At 48.4% G+C, this 20371-nt stretch overlaps 2 protein-coding genes across 3 annotated transcripts; both read right to left on the bottom strand.

Annotated features, from left to right (window-relative positions):
* Positions 1 to 6837: 6837 nt before the first annotated feature.
* Positions 6838 to 9652, bottom strand: pdrg1 (p53 and DNA-damage regulated 1). Of its 2 annotated transcripts, none has more exons than XM_015960112.3 (5): positions 9498 to 9652; positions 8974 to 9049; positions 8677 to 8751; positions 8514 to 8594; positions 6838 to 7002 (listed from the first exon to the last, which is right to left on the bottom strand). In XM_015960112.3, exons 1-5 carry the CDS (start codon positions 9579 to 9581, stop codon positions 6920 to 6922), a joined length of 399 nt encoding a protein of 132 aa, XP_015815598.1. In that variant the 5' UTR covers positions 9582 to 9652; the 3' UTR covers positions 6838 to 6919. The 2 variants fall into 2 exon arrangements, with proteins under 2 accessions (XP_015815598.1, XP_015815599.1); XM_015960113.3 differs by lacking the exon at positions 9498 to 9652 and adding an exon at positions 9160 to 9358.
* Positions 9653 to 11570: 1918 nt separating this feature from the next.
* On the bottom strand, positions 11571 to 20355 carry LOC107385972 (uncharacterized). Its single transcript, XM_015960118.3, has 4 exons — positions 17796 to 20355; positions 14364 to 14445; positions 14054 to 14118; positions 11571 to 13974 (listed from the first exon to the last, which is right to left on the bottom strand). The coding sequence occupies exons 1-4, from the start codon at positions 17894 to 17896 to the stop codon at positions 12723 to 12725; spliced, it is 1500 nt and encodes a 499-aa protein (XP_015815604.3). The 5' UTR covers positions 17897 to 20355; the 3' UTR covers positions 11571 to 12722.
* Between the last annotated feature and the right edge of the window lie 16 nt (positions 20356 to 20371).

Below are 20371 nucleotides of genomic sequence, written 5' to 3'. Positions count from 1 at the left end.
GCTGGCCTGGCCTTGACCCCGCAGGCCTCGTGCCCGTTCTGTGCCGCTCTGCCCGTGGCGGAGAAGATTCGCCGTGTCGAGTACTTCACTCCCGCCGCCGACGAAGAATTTCCGGTGGCTGACTCCTACCCGCTGGACAAGGCTTTGGTTTTCTTCGACGCCGGTCAGGAGCCGGCTGGCTTCAACCGGCTGGATGACGTCACTGACAGCGAAAACTACGATGAGGCGGCGTCCCTCCTAGACATAACGGAGGTCGACGAGCTTCGCTCAGCGGGTCCTTCTGCCCCAGTGGCTTCTCGCTCCTCCCTGCCAGCAGTAAGAGCACTGCTCCAGGAGCTGCCCGCCATCATTTCTGCGTCAGCAGCCCGCAAGGGGCTAGCTGTGCCAGAACCGGCCCTGCCTGAAGCGGATGATTTGGCGGGAATTTTCGGGGCAACTCAGACACGCTGTCCAGACCCTGTCTGGCCGCGCTTCCCCGCTGCTATGAGCTGCTGGTCTGCCGCCTTCTCCGAGCCTGCCAAGCTCAAGGCGCCAGTCTCCACATATGCGCCCATCACCAAGGTCGAGGGGTTTTCCGACCAAGGCTGGCCGTCCGTTCCTCCACTAGAGCCGGATTTGGCCTCGCTGTTCGGCGCCAAGAACCACCTCGCTGGCCCGCGAGCTGTTCCCGCTTCAAAACATGACCAGCTGCTGACGCGGCTCACCGACCGCGCACATCAGTGTGCCTTTCAGACCGGCGCTGCAGGGAATAACATCGCCCTTCTTGCCTTCGGCGTCTCCAAGATGATGGAGGAGCTGGAAGCTCCCGAGGAGTCGAAAGCCGTCATAACTAAGACTGCTGATGCCATCCTCAATCTGTGTGCTGCTGTGCTCACCGGTTCTGCTCGCATCGCTGCCTGGCAGACCCTCATCCAGCGAGCGATCTGGCTGAAGGCCCTGCCCTCCATTCCGGAACATCTGCAAAGGGAGATGCTGGATGGCCCCATCACCACCGATGTTCTGTTTGGTCCCCATCTTAGGGGCGTCATTGAGAGGGCTCAGAAGACGGCCGAACTATCGGCTACGGTGCGAGACCTGGTTCACCCTCGGTCAGCCTCGCACTCCGGCCGTTCAGCCAGAGGATGGGACGAACGGCGCGGAAGCTTCAGACATCCAGCTGCACCGCCCGCTCCACGGAGCCGGCCTCCCGCTTCGGCTCCACATCAGCGGGACCAGCGAGATGGCGGACAACGGTTCCGGCGGGGCCAGCAGACTCCGTCTTGGCAGTCCCAGGTGCAGGAGCCTCGCCGAAAGCAGCCACGGAAGTGACTCTTTGGGGGGAATGTGTGTGTACATGATTGTTCTGATGTTGTTGGTTTTGAAATAAAACCCAAAAAACGTCACTCAAAGAGCACAATCCTACAGTCCTCCGCAGAATCCTCTGCCAAGTTCTCACACATGTTCCCCACACCAAGCACTGCTGCACGCACACATGTTCCTGCAGGTAGTCATAATACACGGCCAGCCGTAAGGGTGCGCTCCATTTGCGCTCTGGCCCCAGCATCCGGCCAGGCCCAACTCGTCCCGCTCTCCCCACGCCGTTGGGTGGGGCGGGATGTCATGTCGCTGTCTCGACCACGCGCGGCGGCACAGTGCGCGGCTCCATCCGCTAGCACTCTGTCGCCCCCGTGCACAGGCCCGGCTCCCACTCGTCCTTCACTCACGGACTCCACGCTCCGCGGTGTGGACCAGCCTGTTCCAGCTGTTTCTCACTTGCCCTTTCGAGCGCAGCCCTCCATGGGTCGCCCCCAGTTCTCTGGTACGGGCGACGGCGGTAAGGGCGCATGCACAACACTCAGACGTTGTTCACGTGACCGCGCACACGCGTCCACTGTCGGAACGCGCGCACGAGTGGCGCCGCCTTTGCATCATGAGCAAATGGATTTCGGACACCATTCATTGCGGTCACACACTTCATTTTCAGGCCACTCCACCTCCCTTCAACGGGATCGTGGAGACGACGTTCACATCGCAAGTTCAGTCTCAGGCGCTAGAGCTGGAGCTGCGGGAACTTCTGTCCAAAGACGCTATTTCCCGAGTCCCTCGCGGACAAGAACTCTCGGGTTTCTACTCCCGCTACTTCGTAGTACCGAAGAAGTCGGGAGGAATTAGGCCGATTCTCGACCTGTCCCTGTTCAACTGCTCCATAGCAGTAATGCATTTCCGCATGTTAACGATGAGACAAGTCCTGGAATATGTGCGCCCCGGGGATTGGTTTACGCAAATCGACCTGAAAGACGCATACTTCCACATACCAGTAGTTCCAAACCACCGGAAGTTTCTGCATTTTTCGTTCAAGGGAGTTCAATATCAGTTCAATCGCCTCCCTTTCGGCTACTCGCTAGCCCCGCGCACTTTCTCCAAATGTCTGGAGACCGCGCTGCAGCCACTGCGCACGGAGGGAATGAGGGTCTTATTTTACCTGGACGATCTTCTCCTGTGCGCTCGGTCCGAGGACGAGGCGTCACAGCAAACCAGGAGGTTGACAGAGCATCTGTCGACCCTAGGGTTTTCTATAAACTGGGAAAAGAGCTCCATCCTTCCATCCCAGTCGATTGTGTATCTCGGGGTGGAGTTGGACGCCTCCCTAATGAGAGCACGTTTGTCGCCTGCAAGAGCGGCAGATCTCTCCACGGTGATCTCCCGTGTTCAACCCCGCAAGATCGTGAGAGCCCGGTTAGTCATGAAACTCCTGGGCATGATGTCCGCAGCCCATTCAGTAGTGCCGCTAGGTTTGCTGCGCACGAGGCGCTTGCAACGCTGGTTCGTCCGCCTCCTGGTACACCCAATACGTCAGAAGAGACGTATGTTGAGGATTCCCCCTTCAGTGGGCGGGGACCTCGCTCACTGGGGGAACCCCTGCATCCTCTCACGCGGGGTTCCCATCGGACGTCCTGCGTCACACGTATCTGTGTTTACGGATGCGTCACTGTCGGGGTGGGGGGGCACGTGCTTGTCCCATACGGTGGCAGATCGCTGGCCCTCCCACACGCACGAGCACATAAATGTGTTGGAGCTTATGACAGTGAGGAATGTGATCAGACACTTCGCTGCCCTTCTCGAAGGCCGTCATGTCGAAGTTCACACAGACAACCGGGTAGCGGCAGCCTACATAAATCGCCATGGGGGAGTTCGATCCCTCCCACTGTTGCGTGTCGCCACAGATTTACTGTGTTGGACACATGTCCACCTGCTGTCCATCAGAGCCATCTACATTCCGGGGGTACTGAATGTAGCGGCAGACATTCTGTCGAGAGGGGGACCCCGCGACTCCGACTGGCGTCTACATCCTGCACTGATATCACAGATCTGGATCAGGTTCGGGGAACCGTCTGTGGATCTGTTCGCGGCTCGCGAAAACGCTCAGTGTCGCCTGTGGTTTTCCCTGAGTCCCCGGGACGGACCCCCGCTCGGGGCGGACGCCTTCTCACACCAGCCCTGGCCTCGAACGCTCCTTTACGCGTTTCCACCAGTCCCTCTGATTCCCCGTCTCCTGGACCGAATTCGGTCGGAACAGCTCTCGGTGATTCTGGTGGCTCCCAGGCGCGTGTCCGCGTCATGGTTTCCGGACCTGCAAGCGCTAGTGTCCGGCTCCCCGTGGAGGCTCCCGTGGAGAACGGACGCCCTTCTCCAGGCGGATGGGATAATCAAACATCCTCCGGAAATAGGCCAACGGCTGTGGGTCTGGCCGCTGAGCGGTCACGCTTAGAGGCTTCTGGGCTGCCGCATGATGTGGTGGCCACGATTCAGAGTGCGCGGGCGCCCTCTACCATTGCCTCTTACGCTGCTAAATGGGCAGCTTTCCAGAACTGGTGCGCAGAACGGAATGTTCAAGCGCTCTCCTGCCAGCTGGCGGATGTCCTATCGTTTTTGCAGATACTGATGGACAGGGGCCTCACATTCAGCACTGTTAAGACATATGCTGCAGCTATCTCATCATGTCATCAGGGTTTTGGAGATAGATCTGTTTTCAATCATCCCCTCACAAAACGTTTTCTAAAGGGTGTCAGAAGGAACATACCTGTGTCCCGCCCGTTTTTTCCCCAATGGGATCTAACGGTGGTTCTGCACGGCTTATCTGAAGCTCCATTTGAACCCTTGGACCAGGTCTCACTCAAGTTCCTGTCGCTTAAAACTGCATTGCTGCTGGCGCTAGCATCAGTTAAGAGAGTGAGTGACCTAACCGCCCTCTCAGTGGCTCCCGCATGCCTCAGGATCCGGGAGGATGGCGGGTCTACTGTTTTATGCCCCAACCCAGCCTTTGTGCCCAAAAGCATTAATGCTTCCTTCAAATCCAGGTCAATTTCATTGGCTGGACTTTTTCCTCCTCCCCAGAATTCTGAGGAGGAGGCGGCTTCTCACCTTCTCTGCCCGGTGCGCGCGCTTGTACGGTATGTGTCACGCACTTCGGAGATTCGTCGCTCACAAAACCTGTTTGTGCACTACAGGGAGTCTTCCCTTGGTCAGGCGCTGTCGGCCCAGCGCCTTTCACGCTGGCTGTGTGACGCCATTTCCCTCGCTTACACATCATCAGGGCGGGATCCCCCTGAGGCACTCAGGGCTCACTCAGCCAGAGGGATTTCCTCTTCGATGGCGCTCCTCAGTGGTGTGTCAATGGAAGACATTTGTCAGGCTGCTTCATGGGCTTCACCCTGTTCCTTTACTCGTTATTATTTACGAGATGTGTCTTCAGGTTCCATCACTCGTTCAGTGCTTGGACCCCAGCAGGCTGAATGAATGCTTATGGCACCTCATTGGCCTTGCTGAGATGGATTTTATCCTCTTGTGGATGATGTTTTTTTTTAGTGGGGGCCCCTCTCTTATGTGCCTGCCTCAGTCTTTAGGCCTGGTCTGAGGCTGAACGTCCCCCACTAGAGGAGATTTGATTGGGTGTGTCCATTGGTTGTGTTAACCAGTGGGGCGTAAACCCATCCAGCTGCGCTTTATTCCAATAGCAGCTAGCTTAAGGGCTAAGACTAGACGAAATAGAACGTTGGTTACGTATTGTAACCCCAGATTCTATGAGTCTAGTCGCAGCCCTTAAGCCACTGGCCCCACTGGTTCTGATGGGAATAAGAGCCATTGGAGGTGAGCAATGGGGTCACTGCGGTTATATACCACGAGGGGGCCCACTATTGGTGGGCGTACATTTAAGCTCTTCATGATTGGCTGATGCGGAGATCATCCTTCCAATAGCAGCTAGCTTAAGGGCTGCGACTAGACTCATAGAATCTGGGGTTACAATACGTAACCAACGTTTATCAGTATGTTACAGACAATAATTAACTTTATCACAATATGCAAATTTTGAGAAGGACCTGTATGAAGGTGCCAACACAGGCCTTTTCTCCCAATAGCCCAAATATGCAATAAAAACTTTTGATGCCATCATTTTGATCACAAATGCATTAATATAAATTGAAAAACAATAAATTATGTTGATTATACATCAACTCTGATCTATTACAGATCAAAGGTCAGTACATCAGCCTGGTGGCTGTTACCCATGAAGTAGAGCGTAGCTTCACAATGGTGAATCCTGCTGAAGATGATCAGTCAGCTGTTTCCATTTCTGTTAAACGGGAATTAGGCAGTTTTGGCTTGCTATTAGCACCCCCTAGTGTGCGTTTGGAGAACCGAAACCAAAACATATCTCCTCGCTGTGCGTTTCTTTTTAACAACTTCATCCAACAGCTGAAACACCTCCCAGCCTTCATTACTGTCTACAGGAGTGAGTCATCACTAAATGAAACAAATCAGCTGTGTTCATGATCTAAACCATCCTGGAAGCAAACTGCAGCTCCAGGTATGTCAGCTCCTTTCTTCCTAAGTGTCAACAGAGCAGCCCACCAGTCGGAAGTTGCAATTAGAATATTCTGGCCGCAGGGGTCGGTAGGCCTTTCATCGACCCTGTACAGGGTCCTTTTAGCACACAGTGGCTCGAGAAAAGGATTTAAAAATATGAAAAAGATGCAAAGTATCCCTTTTTACCTGAAATGTCTTTTGTCATCCATCCACCCATCAACTAATTAAAAAACAAAACACGTCTTTAATAAATTATATTTATAAATAAACCCTCCAATTTCACCCTCACCCGCGTCCCTCGGGGGGCCCTGTGGGGGGTTGTCCGGGAGTATGGGGTACCAGGCCCTCTGATACAGGCTGTTAGGTCCCTGTGTGGCCGGTGTCAGAGCTTGGTCCACATTGCGGGCAGTAAGTCGGGCTCGTTCCCAGTGAGAGTTGGACTCCGCCAAGGCTGCCCTTTGTCACCGATTCTGTTCATAACCTTCATGGACAGGATTTCTAGGCGCAGCCAAGGTGTGGAGGGCATCCGTTTTGGTGGCCTGAGGATCAGGTCTCTGCTTTTTGCAGATGATGTGGTCCTGTTGGCTTCATCAGAACGTGATCTCCAGCTTTCACTGGAGCGGTTCGCAGCCGAGTGTGAAGCAGCTGGGATCAGAATCAGCTCCTCCGGGCACGTCCAACCGGGAGGAGACCTTAAGGAAAACCCAGGACACGGTGGAGGGACTATGTCTCTCACCTGGCCAGGGAACGCCTTGGGATTCCCCGGAGGAGCTGGCGGAAGTGGCTGGGGAGCGGGAAGTCTGGACCTCCCTGCTTAAGCTGCTGCCCCCGCGACCCGACTCCGGATAAGCGGCCAAAAATAGATGGATGAATTTTTAATTTCTTGTGCTTGTGAAGCGTCTTGAGGGAGGGCTTGTTGGAGGGTTTTAAAGCACAAATCAATACGGTAATCCTAATTTCTATAACATTTTTGTTCAGCTTCAACAACATCAGTTACTGTCCTGGATTTATTGAGCAGAGCTGTACAGAAACTGGGTTTAACACGTCGGCGTTTTCGTCCTCAGCAGTTAGCTGCTCATCTCTTCAGAAGGCTGGTGATAGCTTTCATCTCATCAGAGGATAGAGGAGACAGATTATAACCTCTCAGCTCAGGATTTCCTGAAAGCAAGCAAACAACAAAGAAAAAATATCACAAACAACAAATACTCTACAGACAAACATGAGGTGCTTCAAAGGATCAACTCAAACAACAAATAAATGTTTTCCAAACACCCATCAGCTCCGGCACCGCCATCACTCACGCCAGCTGCTCGTCGTGTGAGATCAAACCAACAACACCAACATCACTGATAAGCTTCAGGTGCAGGTGCTAGCAGAACAGCCACACGAGTGGTTCGTGCAGGTGGGGCTCAGCACACGCCCCTGTGGAGTGAAAGTCTGAAATAAATAAAACCGTGATCATGTGATCCTCAAATCTGATCTCCTTTCCAGCGTTCCTGACTGACCCGGGATCTGTTGTGTCTACTATTGTACAGGTCCGGGGCGAGCCCAGTTGGGGGGTTGGGTGTGTGGGCTGCAGGAGCCCAGTGACTGAGCTGACCACACGGGGAACTTGGTCGTTTTTCCAGGGTTTTGTCCTTTTCGTGGCCCGACCACGGTCATTTCTATTTACAGCTGTGGTCGTCTGTCGTTGTCTGAGTGTGAGACGGAGAGGCTGAGCCGTCCACTTCTTGCAGGAACTGAAAATAATTTATTATTGTGACGCTTCTCTTTCAGAAGCCGCCTGAATGTTTCAGAAGACAAAAACTGTTACGGTAAGCCAAAGAACGCGTGAAAAATGTGTCAGAGCGGCGTTTTGTGATAAAACGGGTCATCACTACTAACTCTTTCTCCACTCAGATCCAACAACTTATCACACGGAAGGATTCACAACACCTGTTGGGAGACAGCTGGTGCTTTGGGCCGACAGCTCACTGAACTAGAACCTTTAGTTCTGAAACAGACACTCAACCCTAACCCAGCACCAGATGGACTCCAGCAGCAGAAGACCACACCAGCTGTCAGCCAACAACAGGAACCTGGGCCTCAAATCCCCACAGCATCACCAGAAGGGACCGGAAAACGTTGCCTGGTCTGACGAGTCTAGACCTCCAACACCAGGATCCCAGTGTCGGTGCTTTTTCATCGAGTTCCTGATTATTTTCTTTGCAGTCAGAGTTTCTTACTGTTTGTGCCTCATAATGAAGAGAAGTGTGCTCACTAGGATGCAGTTCACGAACAACAATGTCCTGCTATGAAAATGGACCTCTCATTAAAACAATATGAAGCTGGAGGATTAGTTTCCAGTGTTGCTTTTCTAACAAACGATAAATATTTTCTAAATGAGCACACTAAACGTTTAGGAAGTGTCCGAGAGACTGCAACCAAATTAATGGTCACATTTATTATCATTATTATTATAATAACCAGAATAATAAACTCTTTAAAAAGCTTTAGCTTTCATTTAGTGCCCATAAAATAAATGTTAAATGAAGAAATGGTTCCAGGTCCATTCTGATCCGGAGACTGCTGTTTCGTGAGGATCTATGAGGTGAACAAGGGTCTGTAGTACCGGTGCTTGAATCATTAGTGTGGTGGATGGAACCGCTGATGTGTCACAACACACATACCTTCGATCTCGTTGAGACGACCGACTTTAGTTCTCAGCTCTTTGCGAAGGTGGTTTATTTCCTTGTCCAGCTGCTCTTGGTCTGCAGGTTGGAGAAACGGCTCAGACTAAATTCGACTCGTGTTAAAAACGGAAGATCTAACTTGTAAACGATAAAGGATCACCTTTCCGGATCATCTGCGTCGTTTTAGACTTGGAGAACTTGATGAACATGTTTCCAAAGCAAACCTTGACTTTTTCTGTGGACGGCAGCAGAGGCGGCCATTACTCCTTCATCACCAGGGTCACCAATAAACAACCACGAGTTTCATAATTAGCCTGAGATTATTTACAGATTACACGTGTTCCTTTAGGCAATAATAACAGACGGATGTTCCAGCTTTATGGGAACGTTTGGTTGTTGTAGCTACAAGGGTTCCTCTGTGGTGTTCTGGTGGCCTGAGTGCTGATGGATCACAAACCTTTATCCGACATCTCATGTTTCAGTGCGTTCAGCGCCTCTCTGTTGAAGTTTCTCTTCATGTCCAGGTCAACAATCTGAAACACACACACACGTTTGTTTTAAGGGAGGACATTATTAACTGGGATATCCGTGCGTGTGTGTGTGGTTTTAGAACAACAGTTTTCTTCAGATATCATGAACGCACCACCTGACTGGACCAGCTACAGAAGGACATTTGACTCTAGACAACATCGGTGTGGTGACGGGTAAATGAAGTGTTGAACCAACACCAGAACTTAGCTCTCTTGGCTCCAACCGCTAAAATCCTCATGCATAAAGCTGCTAACGCACAGAACTGCGTCTGAAAACCGCGTACGTCACATCCACTCACACTTGTTAGCATGAAGCTAGCAGCTGTAACCCGCTACGGGTCTCACCGCGTACGTCACTTCCACTCACACTTGTTAGCATGAAGCTAGCAGCTGTAACCCGCTACGGGTCTCACAGAACCAGCCTGGCCACGGTGGGTCTGGATGTGTTTACCTGTTGTTTGGCGGTGAGAACATCCTCAGCCGCCTCTTCCACTTCAGTCAAGCGCTCCAAAACACGCAGAGAAGCGTCGTCCATCTTTGAGTCTTCTTCTTCTGGGCTAACGGTGGACTACCGCCCCCTGCTGGAGAGAGGTCACCTCCGCATCCGCCGCGAAGCTTTTCACAAATGTATTTTCAGAGGTGTGACCATAGACTGTACATACTCCACATACAAATGTTTTTCTGTATTTTTGTAAATATTCTCATCATAAACTAAATAAATAGGAAAAACATTTTCAAAAGCATGTCCAAGTGGGCTCAAATTCTTCATGTATAGCAGGTGTGACCAAGTCACTGCTTTGCAAGTCATAAGTAAGTCACAAGTCTTTCCATTCAAGTCTAAAGTCAAATCCAAGTCAAAGACAACCAAGTCCAAGTCAAGTCCTTAACTTTGAATTTTCAAGTGATAATCAAGCCATCTGTCCAACTTCTATTTAATGACGATGATAATAAATTAATTCCAGAAAAAAACCTTCTTAAAGCTTCTTTTTTTTTGCTCAAACAAGCAGAAACTGAGACTGGTTATAAACAAAGCGCTGCTGCATTCAGCAGTAAATCAAACCCAGAACCAAGAATGATTTATGATTTTTGTCCATGTCGTGCCACTTCTGTGACAAAATATCAAACATTCTCAAGTCATCATCAAGTCAACAGATGCAAGCCGATTCAAGTCACAAGTCACTGGTGTTCAAGTCCAGTCAAGTCATAAGTCTTTATAGATTTTATCAAGTCAAGTCAGAAGTCATTCAAATAATGACTCAAGTCTGACTCGAGTCCAAGTCATGTGACTCGAGTCCACACCTTTGTGTATTATAGTCAAAATGTACAAGTTACTGTGCAAAACAAACAAATTACAAATCATTTTCCTTGGACCAATAGAAAAAAGTCCATCGTTCCTGAAACTTCAGCTGAATCCCTTCCAGAAACATCTGTTATTGTCACATAAAATAAGAGTGGACTCAGCATTAACGCCTTTAAACCAAGTTTCATGATGGACAGGACTTAAAAGCAACATTACACGCACGGTGGTCACGGGTGTAATGAACTGACCAGGTTTGAAAATGGACCCAAATATTCCAGAAACAGTTTTCAGACTTTCAATTTTCCACATTTTCCTCATTCAAACGCAGCAACACTCAAATAAGTACTTTTTATACTTGTGACAGTTTAAATGTTCTTGATTTAAAGAGCATAAGTTCTGATTTGGAAGCGATAACTTTTCTTTTGGAGCCAAACTTTCCCGGTACACATCCGGTGGAGGAGACTGAGCCCAGCTTGTGGGTATAGCCTCGCTCCACAGGAGCCTCAGCTGGTCCCCCATGGGCCTGGCTCACCAGGTTAGGCTACAGTAACACTTATAGATGAAATGCTTGAGGGTTTGGGAACCTTTTAATGGTTTGAAGTTTGAGTTTAAGACTACTCATGTAAATATTAAAACTGGGCCAATGATTTAGTGTGTTTAAGTGTAATAAACAGAGGTGGGCCAGTATATGAAAAATGATCAAAGTCAAGCTTTTTCATCTGAGGACACTGTAATGACACCCCAGCTCCACGCACCAGGCTAGTCAGAACTTCATAATAAATCAGCTTCTCTGAAACCTGCTCAGGAGGGATCTGTCTGATGGAAGAGCCTAACTGGTCTAGACTGGATTTAGCCTGTTTCCCTGTCAGCTGTGAGCGAACGATTGGGGGGGCTATGCCTGGGGGGCTCCTGGCTCTGGGAGTTTGGAGGGCTTCTCCTGGAATCCAGCTGGTGGATTAAAAATATCCGTTTGCCAAACGAGCGAGTTCAGAGGTTTGTGTGAGATGAGATGGTTGAAGTCCAGCTCCCAGGACTTTTAGGAATCTTTAATGTCCTAAAAGTATTTTATTCTGATTTATTTCATATTTCCAGATTTATGCTTCACGTTATCAAACATTACGAATTAGAACTTATCAGCAAATTAGTGTTGAAATAATCTCAACTCCTGTTTTACTCCAAAAGTTCAGCTTCTGCTTCATATGAACGCTACGAAACGAAACCACATCTAAAACCAACGTTTTTAATTAGATATCAGGAAACGTCTTTAATTCAACTAAAAAACTCTGAAGATCAAACAGCGATTTCATCTGATAACTTTGTGTTTCATGATCAAAGTTCATGTGAGTAAACGAAACAGAAGGAGCAAACATCCAGCAGGCGTTAGCTTAAAGACCCAAAGACCACAGTTTCCCGGTGTCGGTACAGTATCTGCTCGGGTGCAAGATCGGCTCGGGGTCCTTCGACTGCCGATGACGTCAAAGTACGGCAAACCCACTCGGACAAAATACACTACACATCTATACTGTTGGAAAGAATTTAGCAGTTTCGTTATTAAAATAATGTTTCTTAAGACGTAAGTTTGTGTTTATAATAGTATTTGTAAAATAAAACACTATATTTGATTCATGTTGAACTCCTCTTTGAGCACATCTCTTGAAGGATCATAGGTATTAGCAACACCTGTGGAATTGTATTTGCAGGAAAGAAGTGTGTCCCGTTTATTGAAGTATTTTGTGTTTAGAGTTTTTGACGTCTTGTCCATGCGTAGTTCAGTTACGCTCATAGCTGCTAGCCAAAGCTCTGGAGTTAAAAGTTTTCTGGCTTTACTAAAATACCTGTCTGTACTTATTTGATTGATGGTAGTTTTACTTTCTATTAGACTCCAAATGTAATCATTTGGCACGTTTCTAATTCATAATTTGTAATAATGTAATCGGCGATATTAGCATTAGCATTCCTATGGGTTTTTCCATGTATATTAGCATTGCGCTAACCACTCGCTGCCAAATTGCAGCCTTTGCCATTAGAAAATCTCCTTTTGTCACATCGCAATTTAATTGCACATGCAGTTAATCGTTCAGCCCTATTATACTTGCAGCTCTATGCTAAAAGTGTATTTTCAAAGAGGTAATGATGGATTTCTTTGTAAAAGTTGTCCATCTTTCCAATAGAAAAAATTTGCCTGGACCAACGTCACGTGATAACAACGTTACGTGATTACGTAATTCCGTAAGGTTCATGTTCAGCCAATCAACTACTCAGACGTCATCGGCAGTCGACGGACCCGAGCCGATCTTGCACCCGAGCCGATCTTGTACCGACACCGGATCAGCTGTCAGCTCATCAGGACACGGGGAGAAAGCTTCATCTGTACGTTCATGCAACAAACTCCACCGCTTTGGCCCTGCCTTGCCCTGAGTTAGGGGGGCATGTGGACCTCGGGACATGGTCTCTGACTGCGGACACAGACTTTGGTTTGGTTTTGTGGTTTTTGGCGTGGGCTGCTCTGCATTCATCGCTTCGTCCTTTTCTAAACTCAGAGCCGTCCTGTCTGTTCTGATGTCTCTGAACCCCCCCTCTCCTCTGCTCAGAGCCACTCCTCCTAAACTGTCCTACTGTGGAGACATCCACCTTGGCGGCGTGGACCCTGGACTCCCTACAGGTTGAATGTGGCCTGCCGGGAGCACTTGGGACGGGGTTACGGATGTTGCCTAGTGCCTGCATCCTCCTCAGGTGGCTGCTGGTCCTAGAAGGGCTGCTCAGTCCCTGAAATGGGCGTGTCCTGTCTGACGAGTGCACCCGGCTTTCACTGTAGCTTCTTTTGGGGAGAGACGTGTGTCCCCTACTGCGATCTGGCATGGGATTCAGCCTGGAGGGACGGCCACTGGTGTGCATGGAGCGGCAGCACGACGAGCTGCAGGTGGAGCAGCGGATCCAGCAGAGCGTGCAGGCACAGCCAAAGGCAGAGTGACTGGCCAGGGAGGAGAGGAAGGTGAGGGGGAAGGCACGCTGGCACTGGAGGATGGACTTAGGCGAGCTGAGGCATGACCCGGTAGCAGCAGCTGACCTGTGGCATCCAGGTGTTACTTCTGAGACCTGCAGGCTCTCAATCTCCTCTTGGACCGTCTGGATCTGATGCCACTCCAGCTGCAGCAGCCTCTCCAGGTATCGTTCCAAAGAGCCAACGGGCCGAGGGGCTGCTCTGCCTTCCGTGTTGTAGAAAACAGCCAGTTGACTGAGGCTCCACAGATTAAATGGTGGAGGGAGGAAGTCTGGGTAGTGGAACACCCCATGAGCCGCTCCTCTGATGCTGTGGCTGTGGGAGGAGTGGTCCTCATCCTCAATGACCTCTGGCCTGAGGTCAAGCTGCGGAGGACTACAGGAGGATGCAAGTAAACCTTTTTCAGACTCTGACATGTCTGTGTCGCTGTCCTCCACAGAGTCCTGCAGGACCTCCAGCAGCTCCGTGCTGGAACTGGGCCGGCGGTGGCTGGAGGAGGGTGCCGTGTGTTTGTCCCGTCTCCCTCCTCGTCTCTGCCTGTCCCAGCGTGGAGCCGGCCGTGGCGCCGCCGCCTCCTTCCTTCCTCCTAATGAGGGTGTTGGGCAGGAGGCCGAGGCTCCCTGGGAACTGAGCAGAGACGAAGTGAACTCATGTTTGTAATGGAAGTCTGCCCGACAACAACCACCCCCACCCCGTCACGTCTCACCTGTATGGTGGAGGTGTGCTTTTGGAGGACTGAGTGTTAGACTTGTGCTTTCTTCTTGGTGGTTCCTGGAATCACACATGAGATGTTCTATTAACGATGGGATTAAATTCAGATTATTGCATCGTGCTTTTGTCTAGAGACATTTTCTAGAAGTCATGAGGTTCGTTTATCCCAGAAAACCCGTCTTTAGCATGAACCTGTCCTTGGTCCAGCTGTCCTCTCATGGACTTTCACATTCAGTCTGCTGAGAGAAACTAGGCCTTCTCATGCTAATGTTCCTGATAACGGTCTTATAATCATCCTGATTTACCTTCTCAGGACAGCCTTCCTGCCTTGGGAACAGCTGTGGCTGGAGGGAATTCCTTTGGGACGGCCTCCTTCCCATTGTGTTGCTTAAGAGAAGCAAACAAAAGAAATCAGTTGTATGAATAACAGAATTATTGTTGCACACGGCCGGGGTAACCAGGCATCCCACAGTCTGGTGGACTGTCCTAATCTGGCATTCTGATTGGACTTTTTACTAAAGTTCTCGTCGTTCTCGGGTCGAGGTGAGTCCTCCTCCTCAATTAACTATCTTTGTGGTTCTGTGTTCCACAGGTGAGGAGCGGAGGGGCACCAGCTGTGCCGAGTTAATCATCTGGAGCTCGGGTTTAAAAGGAGGATGGAGACATGTTTGCTTCTAGTAGTTTGCTCTCGCGTGTTGGATTATCTGGATTTTGGACCTTGGACAGTTATTTGGATTACGATTTTGAACTTGCTCCTGAAACCCGGTTCTGTTTGCCCTCCTAGGATTTTTCACCACACCTTCACTATTCAGCTAAAGAACTACGGATCTTCATTCCACGTCCCATCCTCCTCCTCAGCTCCTGGATCTCCCCTCTCTGCTGCCTCACCTCACGCCCGGCTGGGTCTCCATTCTCATCCACCTCTACTCCCCACTACCCCACGGCTCGCTGAGCTAGAACTTTGGACTTATGGCATTACTCGCTGGTTTTCCAGTGCTCCTTTAGTTCTCGTTTGTGAATAAAAGACTTTTATTTCTTACCTTCGGACTCCCGTGCTGATTCAGCATGTCTTGGGTTAAACGCCTTCCCCCAGTCATGGCACAAGTTGTCCTTTACTCGTATTTTAAGACGTATGCAGTGGCCTCTAGTAGGACTGAATGCCTTGTAAGTCGTACTGAAGGTAAGAAAATAAAAGCTCTGGTGCGCCTGTTTCAGGAACTAGAAGTGAGCTAGGTCAGAGTTGAGCTTAACAGCAGGATTAGGAGTCTTATTTCCTGATATTTCGGCATCTCTCCTCTGATTGGCTAACAGCAACGTAACTCTACCACTGACTCTGTTTGCTCTGAAACGCTGATATTTTATCTTCACAAACAACACAAGCCTGGAGGGGTTCTGCTGTGTGGTGGAGTTGCTAATGGTTAGCTAAACGGGCAGCTTCTACTAGCCAAGATGGTATCTGCTGTTTCCTGGATGCTATAACAGCAACAGCCTTCCCCGTCACGAGCCAAGATGGGTGAGTCCATTAAAGTTAAGTGACAGCGTGACGTAGATCTGTCAGGCTTTTCTAATCCTAGAGTTTCACCGTCCGCGTTCTATCAGAAGCTAATGCAGGAGGTAGGTGTAGGAGACTATTTTCATGTTCAGCCTGCATGAAAAACTCAGAGTGACCCGTTAGAATCAGAGATGATCATTAAAAAAAATTTTTTTCATCTAAGTCCCACCTTAATAGGCAGTCTAAGTCACGCCCGCCTACTCCGGACCATGAGTCCGCAGAAGAACGAACAAATGAATGCAAGTCAATGGGGCTAAAAACGCCATTTTCTAATTCCACTTGTTGTGCGCCATGGATTTCACACATGATGTACGTGAATTTTATAGACGCATTTTGATGCGAAGAAAGCGTTTATTTTTGAACAGGGGTAATGTTATTTTAGATTTTGTGTCCAGGAATACAAATGTGCATCACCTAATTGATGCCATCGAACCAGACACGGAGGAGAGGAGAGGAACAATGGCTGTAAGTTCAGCGAACGTCAAATCCTTCTTTAGGAGGAAAGATCCACCGTGACTCTGGCCATGTGGTAAGTAGCAGCTATGCTAGGGGAGAGGAGAATCTGTGGTGACGTCGTTTATGCGACGTACCAACGACATGTGTAGTACTCTTTATTTGTTTTATTTTTATTTATTTATTTAACCAGATGAGTCGATTGAGAACTAATTCTCGACCTGGCCATGAGGCGGCAGCAACAGACACACAGATAGCTTTACACCAAAGAAACAACAGATACGATGAAAACATACAACATCAAAATAAGATTAAACTGTTAGACATAAAGACAATGGACTGTTCTCATACGTACGAGCTATCAAAACAGTCTTAAGTCCTCGGAAGAAGGCATTGATCAGAAACTATTGATTGAATTGGTAATTGAAGGTAGATGGAATGTAGGTAGTGAGCTTCAGTGATTTTTTGCAGGTCATTCCAGTCGCTGGAAGCAGCAAACTGGAATGAGGAGCTGCCAAAGGAGGTGTGAGCTTTGGGAATAACCAAGATTACGTTACTGGAGCGTCAACTGCGCTGCTTGTTGGAAGTGATGAGTAATGAGAGAAGATACGACGGGGTTGTATATGATTGATACCAATGTAACATCCTGCAGGAATGGAGGGATGGCCAGGTAACGAGTCAGTACAGATGAAGAGCAGTGAAAGGGGCACCAGTGGCAAAACGGATTGCTGAGTGATAAATGACATCTAGTTTATGAAGAAGTTTTTTCTGAAGCACTTCTCTAAATGATGTCATCGTAATCCAAGATGGGAAGCATTGTCATTTTGACCAAGGTTTGCTTTGCAGAATGAGTAAAGGATGTCCTGTTGCTATAGAAACCCAATTCTTGAGTTGACTAGCCATAGTAATCATGACTGGCGTGGTCCAAGCACAGATTACTTTCATTTAAATTGAAGTACAACATATGTGTGATCCAGGGCGTAGGGCAGAGCGGATTAGCAATTAGCTCTTTTAGCCCCATTCAGGGACCCATGAGCCGACCGGAAGGGAGGAGACTATATGGTTTTTATCCACTACTGAGGCAGTTGGGGCCATATGGTTGATGTCAAGCTGAGGCCACAGCAGGTGCAGCAGGTCTACCTCATACACCTTTTAGCTCCGCCCACCAGGAGAAAGTCAGTCACAAAGAAACTGGGCATGTTTTACCACAGAAGAGGAGAAAATGCAGCTCCAGTGACCACAATCAGAGGATTTTCCCAGAAGCTGTAGTCTGGGGGAACACCTGAGGTGTAGTGAGGAACATCACCACGGAGCTCTGGGGTTGGATCTAGGTTCTGATTCGGTGCTGAGGTAAACAGAGCCAGGCTGGAAGCTTTCCCCTTCTAAGTTATTTTTGGAACATGAAGCAGTCCAGCTTTTGGTAGTGCCTCTTGACTGGTTCCGGTTCTGACTGATTAAGCAGCTGGATCTGAATAGAATCTGAAGAGTTAAACCCTGACAGGTTATAAAGATACTTACCTGTACTTGTTTTATTCGATCTGACTCGTTTTTACAGTGACTGGCATCGTATTCATGTTTATTCTGCATTATTTTACAGCATTTAGTCAGACTGACTGGGGTGCATGCTCATCACAGGAATGTCCCTCACCCTGCAGCACACAAGCATCTGCTGCCTCGCTGACCCTTGCATTCCTCCTGACTGTGTGGTGATGGCAGCAGCACCTGAGCCTACCTGCCCACAGCGTTCGGCCTGCTGGAGCTGATCGAAGCTCTCTTCTCTGGCTCCCAGTCCCGGGGGGGAAGCCTCTCCACATCCTGCAGGATGCTGCCCATCCCAACGTCATCAGCAGGCAGAGAAACCGGCCACGGCACGGCAGGCGGGAGAATCCTGAATCTGGTGGGAAAACACCGAACTCTCCCTTCTTTGTTCGCTCGAGTGAGATAAACACAGAGCTGCTGTCCAGCAGAGGGCGCTGTTCCCCTTCAAACCTATAAAGATGGACGGAGCGTCTCTTTTTTTTTCAATATAACTTTATTTAGCACATTTTGAACATACAATTGTAAGACATGAAACACATAAAGTATACCATTGTGGTATTACAACGAAGAGTGACAGAAATAATGGAGACATGGAGAAAAAAGGAAATAAATAAATAAATAAAAGAAAGAAAGGTTTGGAAGAGGTCAAGTCAATCGAACAGTTTCAGATGGTTGCAAATGTTGGACGAAGCGTCTCCCTCCCCCACCGTTCATGATAGTTACTCAGCTCGTCCGCCATATTGAGAGTGGAAAGTCTCCAACTAGAAACTGGGCTAATTGAATATGGTTGTTGTACCCGTTAGTGTTCCTGGTCTCTTTCTTTCAACTGTTGGTTTTAACACACTGTTAAAAAATAAAGGGAACACAAAATAGGATGCCCTAGATCTGAATGACGTAAATATTCTGTTTTTTACATAGTGCTGACAACAAATTTTAAATAATCTATGTAAATTAATCAACCCATGGTCTGGATTTGGAGTCACATTTGGAGCTCAACCAGGACAAAACTGAAGTTTTAGTATCGGTTCTGAGGCCCAGAGAAACTATTATTATATTTGGATCCTTCACAACTAGTGAAGAACCTGGGTGTGATTGTTGACTCTGAGCTGTCTTTTACCCCTCACATTAAAAACGTAATGAAAATAGGCTTCTATCATCAGAAGAACATTGCCAGAGTCCTTCCTGTCCTCTCTCTGGCCAACACGGAGACGCTGATGCACGCTTTCATCACCAGAATAGACTGCTGTAATGCCTTGCTTTCTGGTCTTCCCAAAAAGAGCATCTCAGGTTTACAACTTGTACAAAATTCAGCAGCGTGTCCTGAAGACCAGGAAGCGGGAGCATATTACACCAGTCTTACAATCATTGCATTGCCCCCCCCCCCCCCATATGTATTTGAAGTGTCTTAATGGCCTTGGACCTTCTTATCTCGCAGAAGTGCTTTTACCACATGAACCTTCTCCTCCCAAAAATCAGGACACATACCCACGGCGAGGCGTCTATCGGGACTTATCGCCCTCGTCTCTGGAACAGGCTGCCACAGGGCCTCAGAGAATGTTCATGTTTTTAAGAGCAGGCTGATGACTCACCTTTTTAGCTTAGATTTTAATTGATAATTATTAATATGGTCTGTTTAATTGCTTAACATTTTTAATTTTTACTACATTTTATGGGTTTTATTATATACATTACCGGTCAAAGGTTTTAAAATGCCCCACATTTTCCAGTTATTTATTGCAGTTTAAGTCATTTAAGTCCAATGAATAGCTTGAAATGGTACAAAGTTAAGTGTTGAACGGGTTAAAAAAAAGGTAAGTTTACTCAATACTGAAAAATAACGTACATTTCTGAACTATACAAAAAGGCTTTTTCAGGGAACACAGCTGTTCTGCAGCAATGGAGGTCGATCAAGCCTTGAAAGCTGGTGCTGGCTAATTCCCACAGGTGTTGCAACCCCCTCTGTCTGCATAAAAGCAGTGTTGGAACATAATGTGGTACCAGACCCTCGCGAGCATCAGTTGAACAGTATTGCACTGCAGATAATAGTGTGTTGCTACAAAAATGGTGAGAAAAAGGCAAGTAACAATGGAAGAGAGACAGACCATCATAACACTTAAGAATCTTTCCTACAGAGAAATTGCAAAGAAAGTCAAGGTGTCAGTGAGTACAGTTTCCTTCACCATCAAAAGGCTCTCAGAAAGTGGGGCAAACTCTGACAGGAAGAGGTCTGGCAGACCCAAAGCCACAACTGCATCAGAGGACACGTTTCTGAGAGTGAAACAGATTGTGTGATAGGCAGCTCACAGGGCAACAGCTTCAAGCACAGCTTAATAGTGGTCATAGTGAGCAAGTCTCACTTTCAACTGTGAAGAGAAGACACGACGAGCTGCAGCAACTGCGGCTCTGCCACACTGTGCCACTTGAAGGCAATATGATTCTTGTGTGCCTCTACTTCAACCACAAGCTCCTCAATTTCAGCCTCAGTGAAACTGCATTTTCTAGAACTCTTGGTTGCCATGGTTACTGATGAAGTACAGATCAGCCGGCTTATTCATAGGCAGACGATTCATAAAGTCCTTTGCAGTTAACATTTATGGCAGAAAGTGTGTGTGTTGGAGGCAGGATGTGATCACAAACACCTGAGCACACTTCTAGGACGGGTGTGATTTATAAAGCTGAAACTGCTGCAGCTGTGTAAGCAGATTTTATAGGCCAGAACATTTGTTTGCATGAGTAAATGTTTTGCCGTGCTTAAGCTGGGTTCTAGTA

Source organism: Nothobranchius furzeri, chromosome 3 (assembly GCF_043380555.1).
Source record: "Nothobranchius furzeri strain GRZ-AD chromosome 3, NfurGRZ-RIMD1, whole genome shotgun sequence".
In the NCBI taxonomy this organism is placed as follows: Eukaryota; Metazoa; Chordata; class Actinopteri; order Cyprinodontiformes; family Nothobranchiidae; genus Nothobranchius; species Nothobranchius furzeri.
This window is presented reverse-complemented; position numbering and strand designations above follow the sequence as displayed.

Excerpts from the sequence above, each read along its gene's own strand:
- pdrg1 (XM_015960112.3), bottom strand. The coding sequence starts at position 9,581 with ATGGACGACGCTTCTCTGCGTGTTTTGGAGCGCTTGACTGAAGTGGAA. Across the intron at positions 8,752-8,973 it reads ACATGAGATGTCGGATAAAG|AAAAAGTCAAGGTTTGCTTT; the intron begins GTTTGTGATCCA and ends TGCCGTCCACAG. Across the intron at positions 8,595-8,676 it reads GACGCAGATGATCCGGAAAG|ACCAAGAGCAGCTGGACAAG; the intron begins GTGATCCTTTAT and ends TCCAACCTGCAG.
- LOC107385972 (XM_015960118.3), bottom strand. The coding sequence starts at position 17,896 with ATGGGCAGCATCCTGCAGGATGTGGAGAGGCTTCCCCCCCGGGACTGG. Across the intron at positions 14,446-17,795 it reads AGGCCGAACGCTGTGGGCAG|CAACACAATGGGAAGGAGGC; the intron begins GTAGGCTCAGGT and ends GCTTCTCTTAAG. Across the intron at positions 14,119-14,363 it reads AGGAAGGCTGTCCTGAGAAG|GAACCACCAAGAAGAAAGCA; the intron begins GTAAATCAGGAT and ends GTGTGATTCCAG.